The 27,152-nt window shown below is 41.9% G+C and overlaps 1 protein-coding gene across 1 annotated transcript; it reads left to right on the top strand.

Annotated features, from left to right (window-relative positions):
* The first annotated feature begins 999 nt into the window (after positions 1-999).
* Rad21 (RAD21 cohesin complex component) lies at positions 1,000-27,122 on the top strand. Its single transcript, XM_028867919.1, has 14 exons — positions 1,000-1,208; positions 10,689-10,863; positions 13,488-13,617; positions 15,506-15,605; positions 16,676-16,782; positions 17,398-17,604; positions 18,232-18,357; positions 18,698-18,820; positions 20,654-20,877; positions 22,159-22,342; positions 22,877-23,025; positions 23,851-24,000; positions 24,689-24,772; positions 25,484-27,122. Exons 2-14 carry the CDS (start codon positions 10,720-10,722, stop codon positions 25,673-25,675), a joined length of 1,920 nt encoding a protein of 639 aa, XP_028723752.1. The 5' UTR covers positions 1,000-1,208; positions 10,689-10,719; the 3' UTR covers positions 25,676-27,122.
* The last annotated feature ends 30 nt before the right edge of the window (positions 27,123-27,152 follow it).

The raw sequence follows: 27,152 nt of genomic DNA, 5'->3' as shown, positions 1-27,152 counted from the left end.
AGCACTCAGGAGGCAAAGGCAGGAGGATCTTTGTGAGTTCGAGGCCAGCCTGGTCTACAGAGCGAGATCCAGAAAAGAAACAAAGCTACACAGAGAAACCCTGTCTCAAAAAACAAAACAAAAAATAAACAAAACAAAAACCAACAACAAAAAAAGGCAGTTGCAGCATCCAGTTTCTCTGATAGTTATTATATCAAATCACACCAGTCATTACTGAGTAGTCAGAAATGAAAAATGGATTATTTTCAAATGAAAAGTGAAATCTGTCCTGCCAATGGTTTGTTAAACAAATTCCCTAAAGTTGACAGATGCGCCTTCATCGGGTGTTTCCAAATAGAAGTGATACTATCAGCAGCTAACTCAGGCAGTAAAAAATTTAATTGGCATTTGAGTACCAAGAAATGATTGAGTGTATTGAGCCAGAGCATCTGTTCAAAAGAATCGAATGTAGTTATAGGGAACATCCAAGAACATATATGAGAATCCATGAATAGGAAACCAGGGTTAGGTTGAGAACTGCGTGTAAAAGTCGTCTACTCTCAAAAAAACTCTCCCAGAGCCTTGCTGGCACGTTTTGTTGCAAACCTAGGACTGCCTATAAACAGGCTGGCTGAACCAAGTAGTCCTTACTTTCCCGGCAACTAGCTGAAGATTTTGGTTTCCTTCTTTCGTCCCTACAAAGTCACTAAAACAACCATTTTGCCGGGCCCACAGAAAAACCGACCAACAGCGACGATACGCTTCAACTCAAGCCCAGGGTTAAAAGCTAAACCCAAATATTTACAGCGCGGCCCAAATGCTGCGCATGCGCGACGCGTGGGCTCCGCCGCGGAGCAGAGCCCCGGCTGGGCACCTCTGCGCCTGCTCCACGGCCGGAGGGCGGGTGGTCCGAAGACGAGGAAGCGGCCAGCGCGCCTGCGCCGCCCCTTCTGCGGCTCCGGCGGGCCGCGCAGGCGCAGGAGGCCGCTTTTGACCGTAAACATCCTGCCGATTTGAACCAAGGATTTGGGCGGCCGGAAGAGCCGCGCCGTAACGGCAGCCATCTTGTTTGTTTGAGTGAATCGGAAAGGAGGCGGCGGCCGTGGCGGTGGCGGGAGCGGCTCCGAGGCTACACCGCACAAGGGCTCCCCCTTTCCCCGCCCCCTCCCCCGACCCTTTTCCCCCTCCCCGGGCCACCCACCCCTCCCAGCTTCCCCGCGGAGATACAGGTAAGCGGCCGGGCCGACCCCCTCCTTGGGCTCCGGCTCCCTCCCCCCTGCTCTTCCCCGCCGTGCTGCTGCGGCGGCTGCGGCTGCTGTCGTCCGGGCGCGGGTCCCGCGGCCCGGAGTGGCGGCGGGAGGCGATCGGCACCGCGCTCCCTCCGCGTGCTGCCAGCCCCGGTGCAGCACCCAGCCACCCCGCGCGCGCCGGGTCTCCCCCCCCCCCGGGGCCCGCCCTCGCCTGGGGTCCTCGCTGCCCGGGCCGTGCTCCCCCGCCTGCCGAGTTACGAATGGTTCCGCTCCCTTCCGCGGCCCCCCAAAGTCCCCTCGGCTGTGCAAGGGGTCCGACCGCAGAAACCCCGGGGCTGCTGCGGGGAGAGGAGGGAGGTTTGAACGAGCCCGCTCTCGGGATCCGGCCGCCCCCTCGGGGGAAAATGGCTGTCCGCAAAGACGCGGGACTCGGTCAGGGCGGGGAGCCCGCCAGGGAGGATCCTGGGCGGTAGCGGTGCACGGGGTGTGGGGTCCGAGGTCCGGGTCGCGCCAGGCATTTGGTGGCCGCAGGGCCCAGCGGGGCTCGCCAGCCACTGTGCTGTCTCCCCGACGCTATTTCTTTGAATATTTGCCTTTTTTTTTTTTTTTAATGTTCGCAAATCCCAAAAGTTGGACAGGCTGTTTTAAAACACGACAGAGTAACATTGCTTTCTGGGACATGAGTGTAACTGGTTTTCCCCTTAACTTTGCTAAACTTTTTTTTTTTTTTTTTTTAATTAAGAATCGAGTATTGTGGAGACGCTCTGATGCTGGGTGCCTTTTTCGTGGCAGAGGAAGGCTTTTGAGAATGCTCTGCCAGGGATAGTGTAAGGTGACACTATCGAGGTGATCAGCTAGACCAAGCTGCCTTCAAATTTAAGAGGGAAACGCTGTAGAAGATTTCTTCAGGCTCTCTGATTTGTTAGGCTGTGTTCAGCCTTCGAAGGGTTTATGGAAGTGGCTTCTGCATATCGGCTTCTCTTTAGATGAGAAAGTTAATATTTACTCCCGTTAAGCTGTATGGGATAAGCGTTGTTCCCCCACCCCCACCACCCAGGGGTGCAAAATCCTATTAAAAATCAAATGCCAGCGGACTGAGAGGTGACAGAGTTTTGTAAACAGACCAAAGCCGCTTTTTTAAATTGTAAATACCTTTGATGTTGGAAGCCACCTTTTTCTGAGAAGGCATTGGAGAGGGCGCGCGCCCTGTCCAGTGTTTGAATTACTTTGGGGTTTGTACTTGCGAAGTTACAGGGGTGTTGAAGAAGTGGACTCAGTGCTTTCTGTATCAGACACAAGTAAGTTGGGAATTTCTTTTCTGACTTAGCAAATCGTGCAGGGTCTGAGAAATATTTTACACTCGAATACTTGGAGAAACTTTTAATTCTTGAGAAATACATTGTGTTTTTCGTTTTGTCTTATAGGTGCTAACGGGTCAAGTTGTTTTTTGAGACCACTGTTTGCGTCCGCTTGGCACTACATGTGCTCTTCCATTTAATTTTCATTGTACCTGATGAATATTATATCCACTGTGAAGTTGAAAAAGCTAAAAGTCGGGCGTTTTGTTGTTGCTGCTGTTGTTGTTACATTTTGTCAGTTGTTGAGAGAGCTGGGGGAATCTGATTATGTAGCTAGCCTTGAAGATCCTCCTGCCTCAGACTCAGCAGTCCTGGGATTACTGACACCAAGCCAAGGCTAAACATTAGACATGAAATGATTTCTTATCCATTACAAATAACTAAGGAAGGAAGGAGTTAAATTTCAAGCTAGAACTGACTAACCAAAGGAGAATTGAATGGTAATGTGCAGATTAGACACATCCTTTTTTCCTTTAAAAACAAAAAACAAACAAACAAAAAAAAAAAAACAAAAGCCTTCCATGCCACTAGCTGATGGCCCCGTTTTTTAGTTAGGTATTCCCTTTCGAGTTATGTATTGATGTCTTCCAGAGTTAGCAAAATACCCAACTATCGTCTGTAAGTGTTTTTATAATAGGAAAAGTGAACTACATAACGGTTAGAAAGTATAACTTGCTAACTAATGCAAATCAGGATTATGTCTGACTCCTAGTGTGGTAGTTTCTATTCTGGAAAGGTAATGTAGGTATGCCCAAGTTTTTTAAAAAATCACATTCATATCCGGGCGGTGGTGGTGCACGCCTTTAATCCCACACTGGGGAGGCAGAGGCAGGCGGATCTCTGAGTTTGAGGCCAGCCTGGTCTACAAAGCGAGTTCCAGGAAAGGCGCAAAGCTACACAGAGAAACCCTGTCTCGGAAAAAAACAAAAAAAAAAAATCATGAATACACGCAAAATAGTACAAAAGTGCAGCCCACTCTCCAGAGGTAACTTGTCACCAGTTTCATAGGTACTCCACAGATACGTTGTGCTTGTGCAAATGCTCGCTCCTAAGTATATACACTTGACCCTACGTGTTCATCGGCTCCCTATAGGTGGATTTAACCAACCATGGATTAAAAGTGCTGTACATCTTTTGTTGCCTTTCCTATTTACTGTGGTGATTTTGTTTGTTTGTTAAACCAGTGGAAGGTCTGTGAGAACCCTTTATCGAGTCGACCCACACAATAGGTTTTTTTTCAAACATTCGGATCATGATTAGATCATTTTTGATTAGTAAAATATTGCTTACTTAAGCTAAACACCTTGTTTTCCTAGACAAAAAGCTGTTGTCCAGTTAACATCCTAAAACAGTTAACTTTGCACGTATCAACAAACCAAAGCCTCCTTTGACTCGGTGGAAATGGTCTGGAACCAAGCCTGCAAGAGCTCTGAGTTATGCAGGTGTTCATGTAAATTTGAGAGGGCCCTTAGTATCTGTAGGAAGTTGGCTCCAGGACACACTGTGCCTCAGAGACAGCTTTCTCCCGTACCAAGGGGGAGAAATTCTGGGGATGCTTAAGTTCTCTGATACACCATAATGTTTAGGGAATAATGAAAAGGATAAAAGGTGTACATGTTCAGTACAGGCAAATTTTTAAAAAATATTTCCCATTGCAGTTGGCTGAATCTAAGAATATGGAACTTTTAGATGAGAAGGGGCAACTGAGGCAACTCTATGTACATAGACCACATCCATTAAGTCGTAGAGACCCCCTCCACCAGTATTCTGAGTTTGGCCAGGACCTCTTCCAATTAGTACCAAGCTGACATTGCGTAAGGCTGCTTTGCATTCTGTTGTATAGATGTGTTTGTTTTCAAGTCACTTATTAATGGTCAGGTTGATTCTTTCTGGTGTTTTGATAAATTAGATAATAATGAGTAAGTTATGCTGACGACAACAAAAATTACACTTCCATCAAGCACTTAGAAGATATACTTAACCCTGTGTACTCTATTCCTCTGTAAGATGGGCTGGTGTTTACAATCATTAGGAAATTTGTCAAAACATTTGGTGCTTCGTAAGACCTTCCCAAATTGCTCTTCAAAGAGTTTGTATTAGTTTATTCATCACTTTCCTAATAGGTGAGTGAAATACTGTTGATGATGGACATGTAGCAGAAATGTGAGCTTCAATTTGACTTTTCTTCTTTGGGATAAATAGAACTGCTTTATTTTTGCATTAGCAAGTATGTTCTAAATAAGTGTCATAAGTTGCTGCTTTAGAAAAAGTTGATTCAAGTCATTGCTTTGACAGGCTCTGCTCTGGCTTCAATGTAAGAGGCCTTTTATAAAGGATCAACACAACTTAGAATCTCAAATCTCTACAGGGTAAACAACCATTTTTTAAAGTTAAAAGGTTTGTATTACTAAGGGTAAAGAGTAATAATCCTTTGGATTTTTCTTTATTCAGATAGTGGCCATCATGGAGTGATCACTGTCATTCTGGCTTCCCTTGGTTGAATGCTCTCCTGTTACTAATTGTTTCCCAGATTAATTTTAGTGTCCTCTGCTTTACTTACCATCTCCCACCCATGCCAGAATCTATTTAGGAATCTGCCATCGCATAGCTGGAATGCTTTAGGCACAGCCCTGACAGCAGCTGAAGTGCTGCCCTAAACTCCTGACACCTGCTGAAACTTGCTGGTAGTTTTACTTCCTAGACTCTCAAGAGTTTTTTAGATTTCTTAATTAAGAGATCAGTTGGTATAGCCTATTTTCTTATTAAGTATTTATTTAGTAACTCATGTGGCCTACATTGTTGTAGCAAGTTTTTCTCTTATTTGGAACACAATGTTTTGGAGTTTTCATGTAGAACAGTGACTGCATTTCTAAGAAAACATGGCTATATTGAGTTTCTATAAATTCTCTAGGGTTGGTTGGTTGGTTTTTCTTGGCAAGGTTTCTCTGTGTATCAGCCTTGGCTGTTTTGAAACTGACTCTGTAGACCAGGCTGGTCTCAAACTCACAGAGATCCTCCTGCCTCTCTACCTCCCAGGTGCTGGGATCAAAGGCATGTGCCACCTAGGGATAGTTAAGGTTTTGCTGTAACAAACTTTCTAATGATTGAAAACTCAGATTTGCAAATGAAAGGCTCCCTTTAATTATGGTAAGCATACTGTTTACATAAAATACTAAGTGGCAAACGTAACTCTTGAAGTATTATTTAATACAGCGCATAGCATTTGATGTGAATATTTTCTGTTATAGTATTCTGTATTTCTCATCCTGGTGTTTGGTAGAAAGGTTACAGTATTAAGTGTTGAAAAGGGGAGCTGAGGCAAACCTGGCTACCACACTGCCATCCCACAAGTAATACATAATTTTCCCTTTTCTCTTTCGTCCCTCCAAAGCCTCTCATGTGCCCCACCTTGTTCTCTTTTAAATTCACAGACACTCTGTTTGTGGAGGTGCGTGCGTGCATGCGTATGTGTGTGTTCCTAAATATAAAAATAAAACCTGCCCAATCTGTATAATGTTACTTGTATGTGTGCGTTCAGGACTGGCCATTTGCTCTACTCTTCCTTGGAGAAGACTTTTCTCCTGATCTCAGCATTCCTTAGCTGCCTCTAGTTCTTTTTGTGTAGGATTCATAAGCTTTCCTCTTTCCATATTAGCTTGTCTGTTGGTGGTGGTCTTATTCAGGTCATGTTTTGGCAGCCATCTTGGTGAGTCTTCATGGGTGTGGCCTCTGACATTTTCTAGTAAACACAGTCTCACAGCAAACTTGGATTCCTCTGGCTTTTAAAATCTCTCCTTTCCTCAATGATCTCTGAGCCTTAGGTGCAAGAGTTGTGTTGTAGATGTATCACTTGCGACTGGACTCCACTATTTGGTATTTTGATGGGTTGTGGCTTTCTGTTCATGGTTTTTGTTGCAAAGAGAGTTTCCTTGACAAGGGGTGAGAACTGCGTTTCTCTGTGGGTCCGAGGGCAGTTATTCAGACAGTAGTGGAATTGTGCTGGCTTAGTAAAATGATGGTTGCAGATTCTCCTCCAAGATTCATGACTTCACCAGCCTCTGGGACTGACTAGGTTTCCAGGACCAGGTATGATTCCCTCTTAAGTCCAAGCAGAGAGCTGTTGGTTATTGCCGAGATGTGTGTGCCACTCCTGCACCCTTGGAGTCACTGTGCCATGCTGGTCGTCATTGTGGTTCATGGGTATCATGGCTAGGGAGGACTGTTAGTTGCTCTTCTTTGGAGGCTTTCAGGTGAGGTCTAGCTTGGAGGCTTTGGGCCAGCCTTCGGAGTTTGTGGTGTCCTTAGCAATGAGGAATCACCTGGGGCAACCAAGGGCAGTAGCCATAATCTGTAATGTTTGAGGGGAGTCCCTTGGACAGCCCTGACCAACAGTTCAAAACAGGGGGGGGGGCTTCTCCTGCCTGTGGTGGAGTTTTGGTTAGGTGGTCTTCTGCTCTTGGAGAAAGCATTGTCAACCCAGAAGTGAAATTTTCATTTAAATTATACATGTATATTTTTATGACAACTTACGTATGTATGTAATTTTAGGTAGATAATACTATGATTCCTTATGACTTTCAGACATCCTTACTGTTATTTTACCCTCCTGTAGTTATCTCCCTCCTCCCGAGTTAAAACCCCCCCCCATTTTTTCCATTTCCCCCTTCAGATCACTTACACTCCGCTATTCTCCTCTGTCACGCCCTCCACTTAACTTTCCTGGTTTCTGCAGTTACTCCAGGTTAATATCTGAAGATTTGGAGCTAGGAGCCTCATGAGAGAGAACAGTTGTCTTTCTGGTCTGGGTTACCTCACTCAATATGATCTTTGCTAGTTCTACCCATTTACCTGAAAATTTCATTTTTCTTTACCACAAATATTTTTGGCATACATGGAAATCTAGCTATGATACCTTTAAAACAGTTTCTTTTCATCAATAGAAAGAATAGGCATGTTGTCAGTTAAGATGTAAGCAAATTTTCATTTTAAAATTTACCATTCCCTTTTATGTGGAAATATGAAATTATAATTACTCTTTTCTTGTTTTTTTTTTTAAGCTACTATAAAATGTTTACATATTCTCCAGCTTTTGATGTTGCCCTTGTTTTTACTTAAACCCTTGTGGTAAGGAGGGTACATTGGTTAGCTCATGAGGCTTTAATTTGTATTTTCCTAGTGGCTTAGAATTACTAAATATCTTCTGTTCCTGTTTCTAATTGGGATGTCCTTTGCTATGAAATTTCTTTTTTGTTCACTTTCTAATTGTATTTTCTTTTCTTACTTTTAGTCATGATGGTTCCTTACATGTTCTAGATTCAAGTTCTAGCCAGATAATGGGGTTTATTACTTTTCTCTGTTTGAGTTCCCAGCAGTCTTAAATTAAGATTTTAATTTAATGAAGGCCAGTTTACAGTGTACATTATTGATAGTGTAGTGTTGTGTCTAAAAGTACTTGTCCCGTACCATTCATTGGTACCTTTTTCGAAAAGTGCTCTAGTATACATTTAAGGCTGTGATCTAATTTTTTAAGAGATTTTCATTCAGGTTAAATTTGTTTCTTAGTAATTTGGGGTTAAGATGACCAGATGGAGTGATTTCAAACTAAACTCCCAGACTTCTGCTGTCGGTAGGTTTTGCTGAACGTGCTCCTTAGTGTTCTTTGACTCTAGAGCAGGCAGCTTGGTGAGTGCACAGTGGCTCATCCCAGTGTTGAGGTGGATAGAACCTAATGTCCTGAACAGTGAGTGTGTGGCTGGTGAGGGTCACATTCAGCTGTGCTGCTTTTGCAGTTTGTTTCTGTTCTGTTTAGGTCTGTAGACTCAGTCACTCCAGCCCTGCTTGTTGCAGGATTTATCATTCCCTCATTGACTTGCTTCGGCGTCTTTGTGAAAAATCAGTTGGAGGCCCATACATGTCTGTTTCTGGGTTCTCTGTTTGGTGTCTTTCTGCCAGTACCATGATGTTGACTTACAGCTGTGGACTTACTCTTCCTGTTTTCCTGTCCAGTTTGGAAGTTGTGTTAGTGTTTCTAGCTGCTTTGTCACTCTATATTAATTTTAGAATAATCTTGTCTATGGTTTTAAAACATGCACTGTTATGATCGATCGTTGCATGAAACTATATGTACTCTTACTGTACTGCCTAGCAACTACACTTGAGAACATTGGTTGTAGAGAAAAGTTTGGTTGACAGTAAGTGTGCATACAATATGTGCATCAGCTTTATCAGCAGTAGCTCCAACATAATAAATAGCCCAATGTTCTTCTGGGTGAGTGGCTAAGTAGATTGTAGTTTATTTCCTCTCACAGAATGCTCCTCAACAATAAAGGAAAATACACTATTGACAAATGGTAAGGTGAATGGATCTCAGCGACATTGTGCTAAATCTGAGAGAAAGCCCGTTCTGTGTGAATTAAGTAATTGTGTTGTTTGTATAAAAATAATCGCAATGAGATATGTAGAGTGTTTGACAGGGCTTTTAGGAGGCAGGGTAGGCGGAATAGTTGTGTGTCGTGTTTGTAGTGAGGGGTACACAGCTATGGTTGCAGCACCGTGGCACAGAGATATCCCTTAGGCCAGTGTCACTGCTTGGGTTCGGAAGACACCACTATTAACAGCTATTTGTGAATCTGTAATCATTTCGAAATTAAGAAGTCAAAACTAAGCCGGGCGGTGGTGACGCACACCTTTAATCCCAGCACTTGGGAGGCAGAGGCAGGCGGATCTTTGTGAGTTCCAGGCCAGCCTGGGCTACCGAGTGAGTTGCAGGAAAAGGCGCAAAGCTACACAGAGAAACCCTGTCTCGAGGAAAAAAAAAAAAAAAAAAAAAAAAAAGGTCAAAACTAGGGACTGGGAATATATGGCTTAGTAGCTAAGGGTGCTCGTTTCTCTTGGAGAGGACCCAAGTTCAATTCCCAGCACCCACATGGTAGCTCACATCCCTAACCCCAGTTCCAGGGAATCTGATACCATCTTCCACTTCTGACTTCCACAGGCACCAGACATACGAATGTTGTGGATTCATTCAGGCAAAACACCCACATACAACAAAATAAATTTAAAAAGAGTTGACCTTTAACAGAAGGGTTTTTGTTTGTTTTTTTTTAAGATGTATTTTTATATATACAGTGTTCTGTCTGATGTATGTCTGCAGGCCAGAAGAGGGCACCAGATCTCATTACAGATGGTTGTGAGCCGTCATGTGGTTGCTGGGAATTGAACTCAGGACCTTTGGAAGAACAGCCAGTGCTCTTAACCTCTGAGCCATCTCTCCAGCCCCCAGAAGGGCTTTTGTTTTTTAAGCCAAAACTAGTCATATTTTATTAAAGATACACTTTTATTTCTTAAAAGTAGGCCTCTGGTCAGACAGTGGTCACACACACACACACACACACACACACACACACACACACACACACACCACTCCCCACCAAAAAAAAAAGCCTCTGGCATTGCAGAAATTCATTTGACCAAGGAGGGAGTTTAGCATCTTCTGTGAAGGGGGAAGTTAAATAACATAAAAGCAAAAGTTTAGATAGTCAAACAAAAAATGTAAAAATTAGATATGATGGCTTCCACTTCCTCGGTTTTGCTTAGAAGGACTGAAGGGCTCTGCTCAGTGGGTACTTGTGGCTGCCTGTGCAGGCGGCTTGCTTAGACTTGGTCGTTTGTGTTTGGTTGGTTGGTTGTTTTCCTTTGTGATACTGGGGATTGAGCCCAAGGCCTCATATATGCTGGGCTTAGACATTTTTCTTTCTTTACGTCTAGATACTAGCCAATAAGCAGAACTGTGTCTATTATCAGCGATTAGGTTAGAAGTAGGATTAATACTCGGTTGGATTTAGAATAAGATTTTTGATGACCGTCTTTACAATAGCAAGTCATAAAAGCGATTTGACCCTTTTCCCTGAACATCTTCATACTTGGAGATGCGTCTTGCCCTCAAATTAAAATATAGGATTCTTTTATAAAACGTTTACTGTACTTTCCGGATTTGTGTGCCCATACTCCATCCAGTGTAGGAAACTAGAGTTTTCATTTCTTACGTCTTAATAAATATTTCATCCTCACATGAAACTTTATAACTTTTTTCTCTCCTCAGGTTTCTTGCTGTTTCATAGCAAACAAGAAACATGTTCTACGCACACTTTGTCCTCAGTAAAAGAGGGCCTCTGGCCAAAATATGGCTGGCGGCCCATTGGGACAAGAAGCTAACCAAAGCCCATGTGTTTGAGTGCAACTTAGAGAGCAGTGTGGAAAGCATCATCTCGCCAAAGGTAGGTGTGATGCTAGTGACTTCATCCACTTTGTTGATTCGTGTGTGAAATGGAGCTTGTGGAACAACTGCGACTGTATATTCGAAGCCAGGGAAGCCTGCAGGTTCATTTCTTGTTAAATCCCTGATCATATCCTAAAATTGTCCTTAATCTGCTGCCGGTAGTGACTCTTCTGGAACTCTGGGTGAAGGCTATTGAGGGGCTGGGCCCCAATAGCTTTCTTTAAGGAAGATAGTTGATGGAGTAATTAATAAACTCTCAATATTATGCAGTAGGCTTCCAGTTGTACTAGTTTACACAGCTGGTCCAGTTATATGGGAATGTGGTTGGTTTTCTTTCTTTTTTTTTTTTTTAATGTACTCATTGTGATAAGTAGAAACTGGAATGTGTGCTTTTCTTTAGCATCCATAAAATTGAGAGTACTTCATCTTAAAGGATGGTTTTGTTTTGTTTTGGTTTTTGGTTTTTCGGTTTTTCGAGACGGGGTTTCTCTGTAGCTTTGGAGCCTGTCCTAGACTAGCTCTGTAGACTAGGCTGGCCTCGAACTCACAGAGATCCACCTGCCTCTACCTCCCGAGTGCTGGGATTACAGGCGTGCACCACCACCACCGAGCCCAAGGATGCTTTTTATAGTACATATAGATAGAGTGCTTTGTACACATGGAAAGGCTGAGACTGATAGGTGAGTGAGTGTGTTACCAAACATGGAGGTAGTTTGGTAGTAAAGTAAAAGATTACTGTGGGACAGCACAGATTACTCACTCAGATAGTTAAGTCATTCTAGGTAGGCTTTTTATTTGCCTATATATTAGAGTACGGTGTGGAGCTATTTTGACATGGTCAGCTGACCTGGAACATGGTTTGCCTTATTGAGCATTTCGTATGAGGAAATGGTTTACTTCCTGAGGTTGTGTCAGACTTGTGGCTCTGTCCAGAACTGCAGGCTTCCATGAATTCCTTAATCTCCTTTAAGAGAGCCAGACCAGGTATCTTTGCGTGAACATACAGTCTCTGCTCTTCATACTTAATCATTTTTATATCCTGTTGCTTGAAAGCATGTCTTGCTTCGTTTTACCCACTCTAACCAAACTAGTTCAAAAAGAAAGCCCTTTGTCCAAGGAAGTTACACACTTTGGAAGTTGCTCATTCTGGACAAGGAAGAGATCATGTGACGTCTTTCTTAGGTAGCGGTACCATCTGTAATTGAAAATCTCTTAGACCACATACACGTAGATTGTTTTTCCATTAGTTAGGGGTGGGATAGTAATTGGAAATTACTTTTTGTGTCCTAAATTTGATAAGATTTGTTACAATTTGACATGTCTAAAAATTTACACTGGCAAATTTGTTGTTTTTGTTTTAAAACACATAAGATAACCATAAATACAGAGACTAGATTGCAAATAGAGTCCTAGAAAAATGCAGTGTGCACATCTAACTTACATACTTTAAGTCACAATGCATATAATTCAATTTTAGGCATATGTTTTAACAACATATTTTTTTAAGCCTGCTTTTGCTTTTATTGGAGGCTCAGGTGGCACATGACAGTTCATAAAATGGCTTCAGAGGTATTGGGAGGAGGTAGAAGGGAAACAAAAAATAAATGGGCGGGGGGAACAAATCAGGAGGGGGTGAAGAGCAGGCTGGTTCCTTCTCAGCCTGACTTGGGGAGGGAGTGGATGCCTCTGAACAGTGAGGATGGATCCCTTCCTTCAACCCTTGGGAGGGAGAGGGAAAAAAGAGAAGCCAAAGGCTGTTGCTTTGGCCCTCCTGAATCTCAAGGGAAAAGCCAATGTTTTGATGTCATGAATTATGGGATAACAACATATTTTTACCATAGAACTTGGGAAGCTTAAGTTTATGGTATGATTTGGAAAAACCATCTGGGAAACTCTGAGTTTATATTTATATTCTCTAAATTATTTTTTCTTATAGCCAGGAGAATTTTGAATACTTGTGTTTAGGTCATTAATAGTATGTCTATTTGGGTCATTATTGTGTCTTCTAATCTAGTAATAGAAAGTAATGAACTGTGGCTTAACAAAGGAAATATATTAAAGGGAGGTTCTAGGCAGATCTGATTGGCTCAGGAGCTCAGAGACATCCCAGAGCCTCAGTGTCCTGCTCATCGACTCCTGTCCGTGCCTCTCTCTTCACAGCAGGAAAGGGAGAAGGACAAAGACAGGCTGTTATTCTCAGTCTTTCTCAGAAATTCCCTGGCAGACTTCACCCTCATTTCTCAGTTGACTGGAGTGTATAAGCATGCCTGGCCAATAACAAGTCAGAGCAGACAGCGATGAAATAATCACTGTATAGCTGGGAACGTTTGCTTCTGTAACAAAATCACAGTTCACACTCTCCTGGGTGAAGTCCATGGGAAGATTTGCTTCCTGCTTCATGGCTACCATTATGTCTAAGTGAATTCACGAATTACTACTGTTTAGTCTATGTTAAGGGAGCTACTCAAAGAATTGATAGGTTAGGGCAGTAAATGGTAAGGTGCAACTGTTTATTAGCCAACTTTAAATCATACAGGGTATAAAGAAAACCGAAAAGTCTCTGTAAATAAAGTACACTTACCTCTAATGTTTAAGGAACGTTGAATTTCATATCTCACTCAGGTGAAGATGGCACTCCGGACATCAGGACACCTCCTCCTGGGAGTTGTCCGAATCTATCACAGGAAAGCCAAGTACCTCCTCGCAGACTGTAACGAAGCATTTATTAAGATAAAGATGGCTTTCCGGCCAGGTAGGGTGCCTTTCTTTCTTGAACCGGTGGGGTTTCCCAGACCTTGAATGGAAACTGCTAAACACGTGTTCTAGATAGGGGTCTTTTGTGTTCATAGCGACATAAGGAACCCTTCAAAGGGAAGCAAAAGCGACTGGAATACACCAGCAGAGTCATCAGAGCTGAGATGTTGAAAACTAGGAGATAAGTGATGAATTTTAAAAGATGACTGAGAAAGTGCAACTGTGGGCTTTGGTTTGTTTTTTTTCCTGAACAGTTTTGATGTACTTTTAATTAAAATCAAATGCACTTTTAATCCTGAGACATTTTATTTAATGTTCTTTGTTGTGGTGGTGTTGCTGTTGTTTTGTTTGGGGTAAGATTTGGTTCTAGAATTGGATTCTACCAACCAAAGTAAATAGTACCTGTGAAGAGTATTCTTCTGAATTCACAGTCTATAATTTTGACTGATGAGATGTTACTCTTTAAAAAATGATCTGAGTGAGTATGGGCTGGAGATAGCTGAGCTTGCCTGCAAGCAGACATGGAGGGCCTGAGATCACTCCCCAGTGCCCGTGGGAAAGCTGAGGATGGCGGCACCCGCCTCTAATCCTATACTGGGGAGTGTCATCCCTGGGACTCTGACCAGCTAGCCTTGCAGAAACCTGTGAGCTGTGTGTGGAGGGAGAGATCCTGTCTCAATAGTAATAAGTAAGAAGAATTTGAATGTATGGGTGGTGCTCTATATATAACAGTTTGTATTAAGGCTGTATTCTAACGCATCTATTTTTTTTTTAATTTTATTTTATTTTACAATATCATTCAGTTCTACATATCAGCCACGGGTTCCCCTGTTCTCCCCCTCCCACCCTCTCCCCTTACCCCAGTCCACCCCCCATTCCCACCTCCTCCAGGGCAAATCCTCCCCCGAGGACTGCGATCAACCTGGTAGACTCAGTCGAGGCAGGTCCAGTCCCTTCCTCCCAGACTGAGCCAACTAACACATCTATTTTAACACATGACAGTAGACTACATAGGTTTTTTTTTTTGTCTAATAAAGTGTGCTTATTATAGATAGCATACTAAATAGTGTCATTTTTTTTCCCTCGATATTGTCACTTTATTTTTGGTTTTTCGAGACAGGGTTTCTCTGTGTAGCCCATGGCTGGCCTAGAACTCACAGAGATCCACCTGCCTCTCTCTCCCTTCCAAATGATGGGATTAAAGGTGTACACTACCACCACCCAGCTTGTCATTTTATTTTTAAATATTTTTATCATGGAAAATTTTGAGCATGGCTAAAATTGTGTGTTATTTTTCCTAAAATACCAACTACTGAGCTAGGGAGATGACTTAGTTCTTAGTTTTCTTGCCCTTTAAACATGAAGGGCATGGGTTCAGAACCCACGTTATAAGAAGACAAAACACAGGGTTGAGTGGCATCTGAAATTCCAGTTTTGGGGAAGAACGGGATTCCTGGAACTTCTTTACATCTGGTCCAGCATTAGGCTGAACTTCAAGATAAATGAGAGACCCTGCCTCAAGAAAGAAGTCCCCTAACCCAGACCTCTGGCTTCCACACTGCACACAAGGAAAACATGATTACATTAAGATAACGTATATTTATTACACTCCTTTGCAACCATTCATATTGCCACTCATAAGTTTCATGGTAAAAGTAGAAAACTAACAGTGTTTGTTGACATGCCCTTAACTTAGTGTCAGTGCCTGGACTATTTCTGTAGGACAAGTGGTGTGGCTCGTGGTAATGAGACAGCAGAAAAGCAAGCGTGACTTTGCATGTCTACCAGCTTTCTTGACTATAACCTCAGGAACTTACTGTCCTGTTCCCTCTGACCCACATGTAATCTGTGTTCAGCAAGGCCTTCAAGCTTGATCTCTTTTCCAGGTGTTGTCGATCTACCTGAGGAAAATCGGGAAGCAGCTTACAATGCCATTACTCTACCTGAAGAATTTCATGATTTTGATCAGCCACTGCCAGACTTAGAGTATGTCTCTCTGTGTCTCCTCCTAAGTCCCCTCCTCTTCCTAATTCCTCACCTTTTAAAATGTTAGTGAATTGCTGACTTCCAGTTGTATTTGATGCTTTAGTGTTTAATACTGAGTTAGGAGCCACTTAAAGCAAATATACTTACTTAAGAGTGTATTGTTCTTAATTATAAGATGTGCAATTTAGGAAAAGTTCTCTGGGAAAATTGTGTGTATATCAACATCTAACATAGCTACAATTTGAGAATCCTGGTGGACTTAGGCAAAGCTTATGTGTTTTTGGTTTGGTTTGGTTTTTTGAGACAGGGTTTCTCTGTGTAGGTTTGCACCTTACCTGGAACTTGCTCTGTAGTCCAGGTTGGCCTCAAACTTACAGAGATCCACCTGCCTCTGCCTCCCAGTCGTGAGTGCTGGGATTAAAGGCGCGTGTCACCATGCCCAGTACAAGAAATACTCGTGATTCTTAATCTATCCAGTCAGCACTGAAAAGTCCCCGTTGTCTCAGCACCTTCCCTCTAGGTTTTAGATGTAGATGTTTTTCTTTTTGGTTTGAGGCTACATGAAGTCTGCAGACTGCATTTGGTAGATATGTCTAATAAACATCGGTCCTTTAGGGTTCCAGCTTCGTATCTATTTTTTTTTCTTTGTCATTTATTCATCATTTGTTTTCTAAATTTGCCGTAATGTTCTCATCAATGATTAACATGTACTTTTAAATTATACAAGAGGTGGTTATTTGTTAGTAGATAAACACATTTCAGAAACACAAGGGAGTTTAGAGTTCATACAGTTCCCCTAAGGTTCAGCACTGATACTTAACGTAATTCATCATTTTTAAGTTTTTGCTCTACAATAAATACCTCATTGCCTTAGGTAGTGATTTTAATATATTTTGCTAACCTATCATTAATGACTAAATTTTTAAATACAAATTAACGTTCAAATCATATTTGGATTATATTGAGATTTGTTGACTAAAGCATTAGACTTCTCAGAGTTGATAGGGTATATAGAAAAAATTGGGATACTTTGTGAAACTTGATAATGTGTATTTGAACTTTTTTTAAAGTGACATCGATGTCGCCCAGCAGTTCAGCCTGAACCAGAGCAGAGTGGAAGAGATAACCATGAGAGAAGAAGTTGGCAACATTAGTATCCTACAGGAAAATGATTTCGGTAAAGGCTATTGCTAATCGTTAGTTCGATTTTAATTATATTGTTACATTGCCAGGAGTTACGAAGGATAGTGGGCTTAAACTTATTTCCCTGTGGACAGAAAACTTAATGTCTCTAACTCGTGTCCATCAACAACTTGCCTTTCTACTGCGTGTGAGGCACCATGTCCATCGATGTAGCAGAGTTGGGGGTTGGCTGCTCTTGCTCCCCATGCAGTGAGAGAGCCTGTACTCCAAGTGTGGAACGTCTAAGCGCTATAGTGATGCTCACTTTGGAACAGTTAATGCATTACTGTGCACATTACTCAAAGGCTTAGGTGGTCAGATTGGCAGGAAGTCACGTCCTTTGCTGGATGGCAGCACTTCACATCAAAGGTGAAGTCGGTGTTAATTGTGCATGTTCAGTTTACCTTCTACAAGTCCCGATAACCTAAATTTAGATGCAAGTCTGAATTTTATAGACATTCCCCAGGGGTACAGCGTTTAAACCAGATATTTTAATATTTACCACTAAGACTTCAGTAAGCAATGTAACACCACAACTGTAATAAACCATCAGCTTTTTAACAGCAGCATTTCTGATTTTCTCAACTAATGGCGTATTTGGTGTGTGTAGGTGACTTTGGGATGGATGACCGTGAAATAATGAGAGAAGGCAGTGCTTTTGAGGATGACGACATGCTGGTCAGCACCAGTGCTTCTAACCTCCTCTTGGAGCCCGAGCAGAGCACCAGCAATCTCAACGAGAAAATCAACCATTTAGAATATGAAGACCAGTACAAAGATGATAATTTTGGAGAAGGAAATGATGGTGGTATATTAGGTGGGTTGCGATTTCTTTCTTTGGTTCTGTTTCAGAATAATCACCAACTCTGAGTCCTAAGCAGCTATCTAGAGACAAATGGGTGAACTGGGATCAGTTGTCTCATAAAGCTTTCTAGAAAACTAGCCAGAAAATATTTAGCTTTGTTATATATGTTTTTGTCCCCAGAGTTCTGTAGTTCACTGGTTGATCAAGCTATTGTTTGATATCTTATAAGTGTTGTTTGATATCTTATAAGTAGATAGTTTGTGGATATATGAACTAGAAATAAAGGTGGTGGACAGGCCGGGTGGTGGTGGCACACACACCTTTAATCCCAGCACTCAAGAGGCAGAGCCAGGCAGATCTCTCTGAGTTCGAGGCCAGCCTGGTCTACAGAGCAACAAGATCCAGGGTAGGCACCAAAACTACTCAAAAAAAAAAAAAAAAAGGTGGACAGAAATTTTTTCAAATGCTAAGTGTTTTGTGCCTTAATAAACTATCTTGAGAGAAACAGATACGAATTGAATACAGTTTAAATTTAATCCCCTTAAGCCTAGTAGTTTTTTCCCTGGATTAGTTATTGTGGTTTCAGCATTTCTTTCTCAGATTTTAACGGTTTTCTATTTTTCTTCTATTCTATTTCAGATGACAAACTTATAAGTAATAATGATGGTGGCATCTTTGACGATCCCCCTGCCTTGTCTGAGGCAGGGGTCATGTTGCCAGAGCAGCCTGCACACGATGATATGGATGAAGATGACAACGTGTCCAGTGAGCATTTTATGTTTCAGGATTCTTGGGGTGGTGGCGAAGCAACAAAAGACACGTCACAAAGCAGATGCTAGCACACGTCTTCCTCTTAATGAATTGTGAATGCCCTTGACTGGCTTGGTTAGGATTGGTGGCTAGTTCTTGTGTTTTCAATGTTGGTAACTGTCTAGTCCCCTCTTTGTACATGGAGTTGAGCTCTGCAAGGGCTGCCTGGAAAATATTCACGTGGTTTTCTTAAAACCCATGGGGTTTTGTTACACTTCCTAAACAGGATTCCCTTTTCCGTTTGTAGGGTGTGCATGTTAAACCTAAGGCTTTCATGACCATGTTGCTTTTACAGTGGGCGGGCCTGATAGCCCTGATTCAGTGGATCCTGTTGAACCGATGCCAACTATGACTGACCAGACAACACTTGTCCCAAATGAGGAAGAGGCTTTTGCATTGGAGCCCATTGATATAACTGGTGAGTGAATCCTTGAGATTCCAGTGTGTAGAACGGAAGGTCCTAGGTGCTGTCTTCCTCTGCTGCATCTTGCACGTTGGTCTGTCTCAGTCTTCACTCTGTCCAGTATATTTGATGTCTTGTGGAAGGCCTGTACGGTCAGCTGCAAGGTGTGAGATTACAGAACAGGTTTTTTTGTTACTGTGTATTTTAGTCCTTGGGGGTTCTCACACACTAACTAACATCAGTAATTTTGGGTCACTGAGATGGCTCAGTTGGGTAAAGAGGCTTGCCACCAGGCCTGAGGACCTGAGTTCATTGAATCCCCGTGACCTACATGGTCAATAGAGAACCGGCACCCCCAAATTGTCCTCTGACCTGCACGTGTCTTGTGTTCCTGCACACAAACACACACCAAGAAAAGACCAAATACCGTTATTAAAAAGTGTGTTTCTAGTAAGAATGTGATGACTGGGTTTTCTGTGGAGAATAATCTAGTAATTGAGGATGATATTTCACTTTGGGGGAATAGAGGCAACTCTAGGTGGAGGACAGGTGTGGAGAAAGGCCCACAATATAGCATCTTTTTATGTTTTTCTAAACTTGAGTGCTTTGTTATAAAACACGGGCAATAAAGTGTGACTGAGATCGAATTTCATTCCAGAAGTTTCTGTGAAGAGGCAGGTAATACACTGCCTTCTTTCCAAAGTGGTGTGGACTAGACACCAATAGGTGAGGGGGCTCATGATGGTGTTTCCAGGCCCTCTGGCTGGCCTTGGGCTTCTTCCCCTTTGTCGGTCAGCTCTATATTGCTGCAGTTTTTGAATCATAACTTATACAATAAAAGCCAAATAAATATAGCCCAAAAAGGTACTAAACCATTTCTTGGCACCTCTGACTACTCTGTAGACACTGAACATTTTACAGCTGTTATAAGTAGTTGGCCTGTTTCAAACAAAATAAAAATTAAGCAATCTGAAGTTAGGTTTCTTCTCATAGTCACATTTAAAAATGTTAGCCCTAGCAGCGGGTGATGGTGGCGCACGCCTTTAATCTTAGCGCTTGGGAGACAGAGGCAGGCGAATCTCTTGAGTTCAAGGCCAGCCTGGTCTATAGAGAGTGATTCCAGGACAGCCAGGGTGCACAGAAACCCAGTCTGGAGGGGGAAAAAAAGGACTAGGCATGCTGACATATGTCTTTAATCCCAGCACCAGGGAGGCAAAAGCAGGTAGGTGGATCTCTATGAATTTGAGACTAGACTGGTCTATATATCGCTTCCCTGCCAGTCAAGGCTATATAGTGAGACCTGGTCTCCAAAACAAAAAAAAGAAAAGAATGTCAGAAGTTGCCCAGTATATATATACCAAATGGTCAGCCCTGAAAACATGCGTACATACAAGTAGCATTATCTGGACTGAGCAGGCTATATTTGTGTGTACATGCACACGTATGTTCAGTAACAATTAAAAAGGGGTCATGAATTTAAAAGAAAGGGGGGGACACATGGGGAGGGTGGAGAGGGAAATAGTATAATTATATTCTCAGAAAGCAAAGACTGTTTAAAAAATAAGCATGATTTCAAAAGAAAAGAATGTTAGAACTTAGGACTTCGGTTCACGTTGGACAGGTGTGGTATGTGGGCTGTTCAGAGTAAAGTTATATGGGCTTCAAGGTTTTGACTCTTAGATTATTTTAGATAATCTTAGATATATCAGTTAAGACATACTGTCTTCATGAGGACATGCTCCTAGGATCTGTGTCTAGAAAGGCAGAAGATAATGACCAGGCAGGATGAGGGGGAGAATGGGGCAGGCTGGCCTCTCAGGAAAATGACTTTACATTCTTTTGTTCTAGTCAAAGAAACAAAAGCCAAGAGGAAGAGGAAACTGATTGTTGACAGTGTCAAAGAATTGGATAGTAAGACAATTAGAGCCCAACTTAGTGATTATTCGGATATTGTGACAACATTGGACCTGGCCCCGCCCACCAAGAAGCTGATGATGTGGAAAGAGACCGGGGGAGTGGAAAAGCTTTTCTCCTTGCCGGCCCAGCCTTTGTGGAATAACAGACTACTGAAGGTAGTGCCTCTGGCGAGGCGGCTTCTCTTGTGTACAGTTGACTTCTAAACCTGTACTTTACCTTCTGACCAGATACTTCTCTTTCTTCCCTTACATCACAGTGTGCTGAGTTCGGCCCTGCCCGAGTGTTTCTGGGAAGGGTTCTTCCAGGTGCAGAATGCCATTGTTAATAACAATGCATTCTCCTCAGCTCCCTGTGCTAAGTTGTGCTTAGTATACACTGTGTTTCAGATCGGCATGCTTTAGTTTTGTGGAAACTATGCCCCCCCCAAAAAAAAATACCCAAACACATACTAATTAGAAGTTTTTAGTTCATTAACCCATACTACTGCAGAATAAGTTTTTGTGGTGTCTGTTGGCTTGAAATGGTGTTGCTAGGCTCTGACTCTTGAAAGCTGAAATGTAGAGAAACAGTTGATTTTTCTCTGCAGTACTCTAAAGCAGCGAGGGTATGATGGGCTGGCTGCTCTTTATTACACAGTTGTCAGGAAGGCAGCCTGTAAAAACGTTTACTCTCTGGAAGGAGGTATTTCTTCAGCGCACAGCCACTAGTAATTCACCCATGTTTGTGTAACTAGCTCCACACCCATGCTCACATGTGCATCCCTGATTAAACTCACTCTGCTTGGCTCACTTTCAAAGACACTTGGAATAGAAGGACTAGATTATGTACATGTGTTAAAATACCATAGTAAACCCATTTTCTTATAATGAATGTAGGCTACCAAAAATCTCAAAAAAAATTAGTCTTTGATTCAATCGATTTGTTATTTCTAGGCAAGAATTTAAAATTTGGAGGAAAAACTTTGTGTAATACGCTTATTACATTGCTGTTTAAACTGTGAGGTGCTCTTCATGAAATAGTTCCATATTTTACGTGCTTGTTAATAAGTAAGACTATATTGTGTGGTAATTTGTAAAATTTCCCATAGTAGTTAAGCTATGTGAAGACAAGCACAATATAAAACTGCAGTTTTGTGACAGAGTATTCAATTTATCAATGAAAATAACTGAAGGTAAATTTAAAACCTTTAAGCTTAATAATAAACACAGTTATTTTCAACTTTCTGAAATGACTGCAATTATAATTTTAACACTTATATTTCAAATAATTTTAAGATGGAATGAAGTGTGAGAATGGTAAGTAAAAATACTAAAATGTGCATATATTGATTACTGGTTATAAACTGTTAAAACATTCCTTAATGAAAATAGAAAATACAAAAGTTAGTCTTTAATTAGTGTGATTTTATAGTTGATAATGTTGCTTATTTTTGATAGCTCTTCACACGCTGTCTTACACCACTTGTACCAGAAGACCTTAGGAAAAGGAGGAAAGGAGGAGAAGCAGATAATTTGGATGAGTTCCTCAAGGAGTTTGAGAATCCAGAGGTTCCTAGAGAGGAACAGCAGCAACAGCAGCAGCAGCAGCAACAGCAGCAGCAGCAGCAGCGTGATGTCATCGGTCAGTTCTGCTGAGAGGCTTCCCAGATGAAGCGTGAAATGCCGTCAAGTTCACCTCTGTGCTGTCAAAGCAGCCATGGTGTAGCATGAAGGGGTTTGCTTGTTTGGGGTCATGGAGATGCATGTATCTCCTCACCTTCCAGAAACTCGGCTTCGGGAAGCTGTAGGGCTTTGATAATTAAAGGGGTTGTCTGCAGAGGACTGGGAAGTGAACCACATTTAAGACTTCTCCCCAGCTGTTAGACTTGCATTGTTACAGACTGAGTAATCCTGGTGCAGTGCTCACTGGATTTTAAAAGCACATTGTTTTTTTTTTTGTTTGTTTGTTTTTGGTTTTTTGAGACAGGGTTTCTCTGTGTAGCTTTGCACTTTTCCTGGATCTCACTTGGTAGCCCAGGCTGGCCTTGAACTCACAGAGATTCGCCTGGCTCTGCCTCCCGAGTGCTGGGATTAAAGGCGTGCGCCACCACCGCCCGGCCAAGCACATTGTTTGAATGCTGTTGAAAGCCAAATTCTTTTCTTGTGATAATTGCAGATGAGCCCATTTTGGAGGAGCCAAGCCGCCTCCAGGAGTCAGTGATGGAGACCAGCAGAACAAACCTAGATGAATCTGCCATGCCCCCACCGCCCACTCAGGGAGTTAAGCGAAAAGCTGAACAGATTGACCCAGAGCCTGTGATACCTGTAAGTAAAGGAAACATTGGGGGATGATCATGCAGTTAGTTCCAAGTGGCATTTTTAGGAGTCTTTGATTTAGGAGTGTCTTGGTTTAGGCAAAGAATGGCAAGGAATGGATCCAGAAGACTAGCAATGGAATTTAGGAGCACAATATTTTTATCGTATGGGGGAAAGGATGTTAATGAACTTAGCAGAGATGTCTTGATTCTTTGTGAATAGTCTTGCTTCAGAATGGTTCAAAATAACCTTAGTCAGTGTGAGGTCAGTGGGGTCTAAACCTGTACTGGTTTATTTGAAAATTCTACATCTCTCCAATACTGGGCAAGTTTTAAAATAATTGGTATATTCTTCAGTGAAAAACAGTGGCTAAGTGGCTGCTTCATTCAGTACTTCCCCGTTTGGAGTCTGTGGGACAAATCAGGAAAGCAGGCCTTTAGTAACATTGCCCTGGTCCAGCCCTCATCATAAACTGCTGACAGACAGCACAGCTTGTTGCTAGCCTCGAGAACTTTCTCTGTGCCCTGTGGTGGAAAGGACTTGTCAGTAACAGCCCTTTTCTCCTTGAGCACAGAAGCTTGAACAGGTCACAGATCAGTGACTTCTGTCCTGATAGTTTCTTAAAGACTTTTTTTAATGTTCTCAGATATTTATATTAACCTCAAAATGAAATAGCACAGGTGCCCTTTTCCATGTTACCTGCTGCTGAGTCCAGAGCTCTTTCTGAAAGCACAGGATGGATAGTAAGTTACTGTAAAGTAGTTGACCTGATCCTGCATTTTAAAGACTACCATTAAAACCTAGATCTTGAATCACCGCCTTTTATCATTTAAGCCTCAGCGGGTAGAGCAGATGGAAATACCACCAGTAGAACTTCCTCCAGAAGAGCCTCCAAATATCTGTCAGCTGATACCAGAGTTAGAGCTTCTGCCAGAGAAAGAGAAGGAGAAAGAGAAAGAAAAGGAAGAGGAAGAAGAGGAGGAGGTAAGAAAACCAAAGATCTACAATGAGAAAATTCCATTCCCAGTTTAAGCCAAGCTAATTAATGTTGGGCATCAGAGTGATGAAAACTGATAGAATCAAAATTGAACTAAATTCTTAGGGCCGTGAATCACTGAGTACATCACATTTTATGCTGTGTTGTAATTCCCACGTTCCCCTCAAGAGGAAAGATGGGACTGCCCTTGCAGATTGTTGTTAGACTTCTGAATTGCTTCTGGTTGCTTTTCATTATCTTATGGTCAATATTCAATTCTTACTTACTACTATTAAAGCCAGCCTCTGGTCTAACCTTCCACCTGTGGCCCAGAAATCAAATAGCCAGACATACTTCATTTGCCTGAGCTATGTGTAATTGAAAGAAACATTGTACTTAATGTGGTTTGAGTCCTGGCACAAGGTTCTTAACCATGGCCTGTACTAGGTAGACCACATCCATGTAGACCAATACAGAGACATTATATTCAAATGTTTGCTTGCAAGTACTTGTCTTTGTGATCAGGAAGATAAATTTCGAAGTTCGTAGTAGATGGCAAATGATTTTGAAGCAGCAGGATTACAGTTTTCTGTAGATGAGTTGGACAATGTTAACCAAAAGCTTTCCAGGTACAGAGAAATGCTGCTCTCATTTGAGCAGAGCCGTTTTTTCAACTTGTGGTGTTCATTTATTCAGGATGAAGATGCGTCAGGGGGTGACCAGGATCAAGAAGAAAGGAGATGGAACAAAAGGACTCAGCAGATGCTTCATGGCCTTCAGGTATGCCGGCACAGTCGTCAGGGAGTCCTCTCCCAGGCAGCAGCCCTACTAGCTGGAGCCTCGAGGAGGCACACCTTTGCAAGTGTCGTTGGGGGGTGCACTGTGTTCAGGCATGAATTGTAGAGCCGGGAGTAAACCTAGGAAGCATCTAGGGTACTTAGCCAGAGTTATCCTGAAAAGCAGATCTGTGATGCGGTGATGGAGAGAACTCCTGTGTGCATTTGTGTTTTCTTATTTCCATTGAGCACGTTAGTGTGCTAAGTCATAGAGTGTCAGTTAGCAGGCCAGACACAGATGAGGCTTGAGCAAAATGAAATTCCTAGCAAGTCTTTGAAGGTTCCCTACAGTGGATTTGAAGGAATGGGGACTTAGAGTTTGGGGGGTTGAAGTGGGACTGATTTGATTTTCTGTTTTCGCTGTAAATTCACTAAGTGCTTATTTTTGCTGTCTCACATCTATATTGAAGCAACTTTGCTTACTTCTTGAACTTAATTTTTTTTTTTTTTTGCCTTTAGATATGTTGTAATATGTTATGGCCCTTTACCTTATTGAATAACATGAGAATCACTCGTATGTAACTCAGTATGAATGTCCAGTTCCAGCCCCAACCAAATGTAGTTTACTTTTACTAAAACAAAAATTGTATCATCCAATTGCTCCTTTATTGTGTGAGTTCCTTGAATTCATCTGTTTTGCTTTGTTTTATTTCAGCGAGCTCTTGCTAAAACTGGGGCTGAGTCTATCAGTTTGCTTGAGCTGTGTCGAAACACAAACAGAAAGCAGGCTGCAGCGAAGTTCTACAGCTTTTTGGTTCTTAAAAAGCAGCAAGCCATCGAGCTCACACAAGAAGAGCCATACAGTGACATCATTGCAACCCCTGGACCAAGGTTCCATATTATCTGAGGAGCTAGAAGCTTAGAGCTAGTGTTTACTCACTAGTACATACAAATTGCCCCCGTGTGTAGGGCACCAAAACCCTTTAAGAAAGTTTTTAGATTTCTGTTTGTACAAAATCTTTGCCTTTTCTTTCTTCATTTTTCCCCCCAGTGTTTGTAATTTGTCCACCATCTTTTAAGGGAAACTGCTTATTTGGGTTGGGTTTGTATTCCTGGAGAAAACATTACCCCAAGAACCCAGAAGATTCGTAACAGTTCAAAGAACAGATGTGTGCAATATTGGTGCATGTAATAATATGGAGTAACAGTCAAAAGTCCCCATTTTTATGTTAGGTTTCCATTACTGTGTTGGAAGGAAAACCTGCCTAGGAAAATGCCTGACACTTTAAGAGCTATGGTTTGAGTCCCTTGACAGGAAGAGAAAATGTCTTCCCATCAGTGACACCAGCAGTCTGGTTAACTGTACCTAGGGATAGCACATGAAGCATCGCAGTTGTCTTCTTGATCATGTTTTAAAGTAATTCCATAATGAGCAAGAATTTGTGAATTGTGTTGTGACTGATCCTCTTGGACTGTTCTGAAATCATTCCGTGTGAGTCTTAGGAACTCTGACATTAGTGCAGCTCAGAAGGATGAGATGAGAGACTTCTACAGTGGCGTGACTCCAGAGCTGCTGATCACTTTCTCAAAGATGCTTGAGTATGTTTGCTTGAGTAATGAGATCATGAAAAGAGAAACTCCCCCTGCCTGCTGAAGGGCAGACTCTTGAGAAACTACACCAGATTGACTTTGCTCTAAGCAAACAGTGCTGTAAAAACTAATGGCTTCTCTGATATTTATTATAATGTTAGTACTGATCTCTTTCCAATGCTGCACACTCCTGTATTTGAAACTTATTTTAATAGCTTTGCAACTGTAATCCTGTATCAGTTTCCTATAATTTAAATGGAGAAGAACATCCAGATAAAGGCTTTATTATTAACAGATCCAGATAGCACCAGAAATTATGTGACTATATGAAAATCAAAATATGTCTTCACTTTGTAGGGCAAATTATGTTGAAAGTTCTAGCTTAAGTGTTGGCACTTTTATGGGGGGGAAATCAATTTTAAAACTACGACTTCCGTGTATACCCAGTAATTTAAAATTATGTGAAATATTTTAAATTTGTGAACTGGTAATTACTATTTTAATGATTCAGTTTCTTGAGTAATTGTATAAAATTGCTCTTGCAGTTTTATTTTCAATACGACGTGCCTGTAAACCATGGATATCCCCTTTGTAAAAAGACATTGTAGATAATCGAATGCTTGATTATAGAAAGGTCATTAGTTTCTTGTTACACATTTTATTAGTCTGGTTTTTGTCGCTTATTGGGTTTAATATTGTTCTTGAAAATAGTTGATGCTATGTTATGTATAACTTTTCTAATAAAAATTGTGTTTCAAGCTGTACATTTTGGAGTATATTCAGTTGGTGGAGAA

Source organism: Peromyscus leucopus, chromosome 20 (genome assembly GCF_004664715.2).
Source record: "Peromyscus leucopus breed LL Stock chromosome 20, UCI_PerLeu_2.1, whole genome shotgun sequence".
Taxonomy (NCBI): Eukaryota; Metazoa; Chordata; class Mammalia; order Rodentia; family Cricetidae; genus Peromyscus; species Peromyscus leucopus.
Note: the sequence above shows the minus strand (reverse complement) of the source record. Positions and strands in the feature narration are given on the sequence as shown.